Below are 7,193 nucleotides of genomic sequence, written 5' to 3'. Positions count from 1 at the left end.
AGCTTTACAACGGTACATTATGAGCTCAATTCCGAGTTAAAACAAAGAAGATATTAGAAAAATAATAAACCGAGCCCTAAAACAAACACCCTTGCACTAAAACAACCATATCTTTTAATCCACAATAGCATTTAACCTAATCCCAATGGCATTGGAAAGTAGACATTTATAGATTTCCAATGATATCTTATTTGACTTAATCCAACTTCCTAATCAAATGTAATGGAAGTTTAAAAATGCGTTTTTGTATATGGCGAACCGCACAGCGCGCAATTTCCATTGCATATATTATTTGTTAATGAAAATGTGAAGAAAGGAAGAGCTAGTTGAGGCCTCACTAGGGCTAAGATTGTGATTCTCAAAGAGAACGTTTTTCTAGTACCCTCGCTCCTGAACTCATTTCTGGTTTAGTAGACCAATATGGGCATGGATAAACTTATGATTCATGCTACATAACCAATTAACTTTACTTGGGAGAAAGGGGTGAACGAGTTTTATGAGTTTTCTTAAAACTCATTGGCGACTCTATATTGGTTTCTTATAAAAAAAGTAATGATAGACTCAATTATAACTCAAGGTCTCCCAAACAGTTAGGAATTCAAATCCTAATACACCCTAAAAAATTTAAAATCCTAGGCATATAAAGGGCCAAGGGCATTGTTACACACAAAAAATCAGATTTTTGGCTTTTAATTGACTTTCTTGACTCTGACTAAGTGGAGAAGTCCTAGAGCCAGTGAAGGATCTTTGGGTTAGTTTGATTAAAACATAACAGCCATTGGGCTGATACCACACTAAGGACCAATTACATTTAGACCGGATTAGAAGGCTAATGGATGATTTTAATTTTCAAAGTAGAGTTGGAGCCAAGAAGCATAACCGCACAACAGTTATAGCAATCAGCCATAACCGCTCCATTTTGCCTATAAATAGAAGTGCAGAGATCAAAAGAATATATTAGAAAATAACTCAACAACAAGCTTTTCATTTCTTTTAAGCTTTCTTCTTAGCTTTCATTGTTTCCATTATTGGCTTAGTAGCCAAGCGATAGTGTAGTTTATCACATAGCATGTATTGAAGATCGTTCGTCTTTTCTAATTGTATGACCATGGAGGTAACCTCTCCTTTAACTTGTACAATTGTAGACTTGACTCTATACTTTCATTAATGGAATGTATTTGTATCTTTTGTCATATGCTTATCTACTTATTTCATTAAGCAATCTAACTTGTTTTACTTCTTTTGGAAAAGCTTCCTTATTTGTTTGTTTTGCGTTAGCAAGGTTATCAATCTTTGAAACCGATAACTCGAGGGGAAGCCCCCTAATACTCTATAATAAGATAGAGTATTTAACTTGTTGGTAAAGAGCAATATTTACCTCAACAAGTTTTTTGGCGACCATAGTGGGAGAATACAAGACTTAATCTATTTAACTCTTGTTAATTGGGAAGTTTTTCCCATGGCTCCTAAGCTTTCAGCATGTAAAGGAAATACTCAGAAAGATCAATGTTAATTCACCTTAACACAATCCTGAAACTATTTTAGAGGATCAAACAAATCTAGAGAATCAACTGCCAACAGAACACATGGCACACTCTTTCGAACCATTCGAGCCTCACACACAAAGGCAAGACGAATCAGTTTTAGAAGGAATGGAAAGCCAAACCCTACCAGACACTTACTCAACACAATTTACACGAAATATGTGGAAATCGTGAAGAGTATGATGAAGGATCTAAAAGGAAATAATAGAGAGCAGTTTGATAACTACTATTGTGTCATGGTGGAAGAAACTGCCAGAGTGGTAACTGTCGAGTTGAGGAACTTCGACTCCATTACCTAACAAGCGGTTACTAGACAGGTAGATAAGATTATTCTAGATATTAATGATACTCTGAACGCTACTAACATGGCATTATCAAAAAGTGTAGCGATCGAAGTGGTTACAAGGCTTGAACCTTTAGTGGAGAAACATAACCAACTTAATGAAAAGTTGATGAATGTTTTAACCGCTTTAGGTAGTGGGATTACTGAAGCAAATCAAAGGGATAACGTCCCTCTAGGATACCCTAGAGTAGAAAATATAACAAGACCTCATGAAAATCCGCCCCCTCTGCTAGTTCCAAGAAGCATCCCTCCTATTGGTTCTGATGAGGGGTATAGGAGTCAAGGAAGAATTAATGATTCAAAGCCAGGTTATGAGTCAGGCTATAACCATAATGGTCAGGGTCCATCTTCTTCCTCTTTGCCTCCACCGGTTACCACAAACCCATTAACCTCTTCAATGGGTAACATACCTTCTTTAGGAGAAGATATTGGTGTCAGTTATGCCAACTATGGTATTGGAAATCTGTCAAATCCAGCATGCCATACACAAGCTGTTTGTATCTGCACAAAGGATTTCCTCTCAACCTATTGGCGTGAATGGTCAATAATCATCCACACAACCTGGGAATTACAACCATTATCCACATGGATACTCAAACCCTGTCCACCCTACACAAGGTTCCTCATGGAATCAGGGTCAGGCCATTTGTCCATATGGAGATAGGTATCCAGCAATGTCTCAACCCAATCCTAATACTTTAGGAGGGACATGCATTGCATATAGGGGTTTCCACAATCCTCAAGGGAATCAATATAATCCTTTTCATATGCAAGACACACTAGTCCAACAACCTAATGGTCCAATGGAAGGTCAACCTTCACTATTGGGACAGGAACCCCTACTTAGACAAGTGGAGGAGATGATCCAAAGGGCTATGGGTCTGAATGGTGGATATGCTAGAAGGGGAACCTACAGCCCATACCCTTAATGGATTGACAGGATGTATCTTTTTCCAAGGGGGTTCAAAGTTCTTGAATTATCACCTCTCTTCTTTGGCACCAGTACAATGTCTGCTGAGATACACTTAGTTGAATTCAACTGCCAGTGTAGAGAGGCGGCAGATAATGAATTCCTTAAGCTTAGAATGTTTTCCAGTTCTCTTACTAGTACTTCCTTTTCTTGGTTTACTCACTTACCACCAAATTCAATTCAAAAGTGGAAAGATATGCAAACTAAATATCTTCTCCATTTCACTAGAATTCAAGCAGGGGTCAATATAGGTGATTTAGCCAAGATAGTGCAAGAAAAAAGAAAGGCTACAGGGGATTACATTCAGAGATTTAAGAACACTAAGATTAGATGTCACTTAAACATACTTGAGTCAGAATTCGTGTTTATCGTTCCAAAGGTTTTGTCTTTTCCTTTCAGGAAAAAGTTTGGAGGACAATATTTCCCTGATTTTGTTGCTTTATCTAGCGCTGTAATGGCTTATGAAAGATGTTTAGAAGAAGAGTCTAGATCTAAACATAAATATTATGCTAGTATGGCTGAAGAGTATAATAGGGAAGATGATATGTATGAGGCAGCGATAGCTGAGTTTGTACAGGGTCTTTCATTTAAGTGTCCTCCTTTAAATAACAAAAATTTCACTTATAAGAAAGATTTGAGATCTGATCGAAAGAGAGAATACACCTTCGATATTAGGAGATTTGATGAAATCTTTTATTGGCTTCTAAGTCATAAAAAGATTAAGTTATCAGGGAGGCATAAAACAAGAAGTCCTAATGAGGTTAAAGGAAATAACTACTATAAATGGCATGACGTTGTTACTCATAAAACTAGCGATTGCATAATATTAAGGAATAAGATTCAGGATGAGATTGATAAAAAACACATAATATTCCCTAATGAAAAAGTTAGTTCTTGTGAAGTAGAGTCAGAGTCTGCCTCAAAGTCTGAAGTTTATGAAATGAATTGTTTTATGGTAAGTGCTGACGTGGATATTGTGCAGGATGCAATACAAAGACTGAAATGGAGACGATTACTATGAAGATATGATGATATGGAGAAGGCACTTTAATTCTGCTCATGCTACCAATGAGTGTTTAATCTTCAAAGGGTTTCTCAATAAAAAGATTAAAACGAATGTAGTGATTGTTACAGAGCAGGAATATCGGGCAACGAAACTTGTTGAATTCAATCCTAAAGGGAAGAAGGATAAAGCTAAGCCCGTTGGGAATGGTTAAAAGACTAATAAGTCACCTGACAAGATAAGAAATCACAAACAAAATGCACAGTCTTACAAAGAGGTAATTCAATTATTTCCCTTGCAAACCAAAGCAGTAGAGGGACTTAAGAATTTGTGACATAATCTTTGTCATTCTTATGCTGATTTGTTGCATTTTGAATTGGTTAGGACTAAGACCATTCCAAATGATCCCAATTGGACACACATACACCAAAGAACTCACCATAAGAAGAAGACAAAAATCAACAATCTGACTCCTTCAATAAAAAAACAGGTTGAGTTTCCATAAGGTGAATGAAGGAAAGGAAACTCTTTACCTACGGCTAAAAGGGACAACTATGTGAGCATGAAAAAGAGAACAGAAGGAGTGTTGAAAGATAGGGTGACAAAGAATGATAATCTGAAGCTCCAGGAATAAAGGAAATCCATAAAAAAAAGGGCAAAAAATCAGTCAGAATAAGTTTAAGCAACCAGATTCAAGTGATGACAGATCTACTAGATGAAGATGCTTTAAAGAGAGGTGTCCTAAAAAAAATTCATCACAAATTGTCCAACCTAGAGTTTACACAGTGATTGGACAATCAATGGATGGTGAAAAACCTATCGAACTGCCTAGCAATGATATCCAGAATCATCCCATGGTGAAGGAGCTGATGGAAACCATTCCGAAAAAGGACCTAACTCTACAATATCATAAGGAAGAAAGCTTATGTGAGGATCTGATGACCACATATCAACCAGCATCTGAGTGAGTAGACTATGACCTAAAAGGCCTTAATCTGGAAGTTTCAAGACCAGATCTGGAATTTTTGTCAAAGTATTCAGAGGAGGATTGCGAGGCAAATTGCAATATCGTGACTTTCCAGTCGAGTTTAGAGCTCAAGTGGTGAATCCTGGTACCAGTTCATGGGCAAATGAAGTGGATCAGGTAGAAGTTGCATGTAAGTATAAACTTTATACTATATCTATTGAATTGAATAAAGCATCATCTAGTTCACCTAGTAGTGAAACAGTAACACATGATCAAGAAAAGTTAGTCATTCGACATTTGTTAAGGAACTACAATGTCAATAATGCACATAAAAAACCTCTTTTTATGACTGTGAATTTTGAAGAGTTTGAGCTAGGGAAAGTATTAGTCGATACAGGAGCAACGATAAATCTGATGCCTTAGTTTGTTTTTCCTAAGATTGGTAATAGAAAAAAAAAAGATTTGGCTAGTGTTAAGATTAATATAGCTGGTTTCAATGGTAAGTCTGAACGTACTAAAGGGTTGGCATGAATTGAGATCCAAGTAGGTACTATTAAAACTGTTTCAGCATTCTTTATAGTAAAAGGAGAAGCATCTTGTAATGCTATCCTAGGTAGAGAATGGTTGCATCAAACGTATGTTATTCCTTCTTCTTTGCATCAGAAAATAATATTATGGAATGGTGATGAATACAAAGTAGTTTGTGCTGATGTAGAGGTTAACACAAACATGGAGGCTCTTGAATGTTTATCTGATTACTCAAACTCTGATGACCATACCCGATCATCGCCAAACTCGAACAAAGAGTTTTATGGTTGAGAAGAGAATGAAAAGGTATGGGCTAAAAGTGAAGATATCAAACAGGAAGTCCATGATCCTCTAGAACAGGTAAATCTCAGAACTAATGATTGTCCAAGATTCATTTATATAAGTAAGGAATTACTCTGTAAGGACAAGTCATTATTGATTGACATACTTCACAAATACAAGGATTGTTTCGCATGGGAGCATCACGAAATGCCTGGTATAGATCATTTTATTATCTAGCATAGGCTTCTTATTAAACCTAGTTACAATCCTATAGTCCAAAATCAAAGACGTTTATCGCCAAAATTAATTCCTAAAATAAAGGAATAGATTGCCAAACTCTTTGAGGCAGGATTCATACAATCCACCAAATATGTAGAGTGGATAGCTAACATTGTTCCTGTAATTAAGAAGAATGGAAAAATCAGGATATGCATAGATTATAGAGATATTAACAGTGCATCCCCAAAGGATCAATACCCCATGATTGTAGCCGATATGTTGATAGATGCCTCATCAAGACATGGTGTATCAACGCTTGATGGTTTCGCTAGGTATCACCAAATAAGGATCACTGAAGATGATCGCTCAAAGACGGCATTTAGGTACCCGGGCTCTTTTGGACTCTATGAATATATGGCGATGCCATTTGGACTTGAGAATGCAGGGGCAACGTATTAGAGAGCTATGAATCTCATATTTGATGAAATGATCGGCGACTTTATGGAGGTTTACATAGACGGTGTTTTGGTGAAATCCCATGACTTATCAAAGCATTTAGAACATCTCATCCTAGAGTTTGAAAGGATGAGGAAGTTCAATCTAAAGATGAACCCCCTTAAATGTGCCTTCAGGGTTAAAGCAGGTAACTTTTTAGGATTCCTGGTTCATAACGGCATTGAAGTTAATCAAAACAAGGCTAAAGCGGTTCTTGAAGCATTGCCTTCAGCTAATAAAAAGGAATTCCATAAGTTTCTTTCGTAGATTAATTATGTTCGAAGGTTTATCACTAACTTGGCTGGGAAAACAAAAGTGTTTTCTCCTCTTCTTAAACTTAAGCAGGGAGAAGAGTTCAAATGGGAGCCTGAATGTCAAGATGCCTTTGAACAAATCAAGAGGAAAGTGTTGACTCCACCAGTACTAATTCCTCCTAAATAAAATGGAAAGCCCTTGAGATTGTATCTTTCAGCTACCAAGGATTCAATTGCAAGCATGTTAACCCAAGAGAATGAACATGCTCATGAACAAGCAATTTTCTATTTAAGCATAATCCTACATGATACTAAAACTAGATACTCCAATGCTGAAAAGTGGTGCTTGAATTTGTATAATGCTTCCATCAAACTTAATCACTAATTTATGGTTTTCCTGTTAGAGATTATTTCACCAACAGATGTACTCAAATACTTATTGAATTACCCTTTCATTAAAGGAAGGTTGTGTAAATAGTGTATGCATCTACCACAATTCGAACTGACTTATGTGCCTCAAAAAGCCGTTAAAGGATAGGCTTTGGTTGACTTTTTGGCCGACCATCCACTTATAGAGAATGTTATGGT

At 36.7% G+C, this 7,193-nt stretch overlaps 1 protein-coding gene across 1 annotated transcript; it reads left to right on the top strand.

The window, feature by feature from the left end:
* The first annotated feature begins 2,894 nt into the window (after window positions 1-2,894).
* LOC110734824 lies at window positions 2,895-3,878 on the top strand. The gene has a single exon (XM_021914970.1). It carries the CDS (start codon window positions 2,895-2,897, stop codon window positions 3,876-3,878), a length of 984 nt encoding a protein of 327 aa, XP_021770662.1.
* Window positions 3,879-7,193: the final 3,315 nt, after the last annotated feature.

This window comes from Chenopodium quinoa, unplaced genomic scaffold (genome assembly GCF_001683475.1).
Source record: "Chenopodium quinoa cultivar QQ74 unplaced genomic scaffold, ASM168347v1, whole genome shotgun sequence".
NCBI classification, from domain to species: Eukaryota; Viridiplantae; Streptophyta; class Magnoliopsida; order Caryophyllales; family Amaranthaceae; genus Chenopodium; species Chenopodium quinoa.
This window is presented reverse-complemented; position numbering and strand designations above follow the sequence as displayed.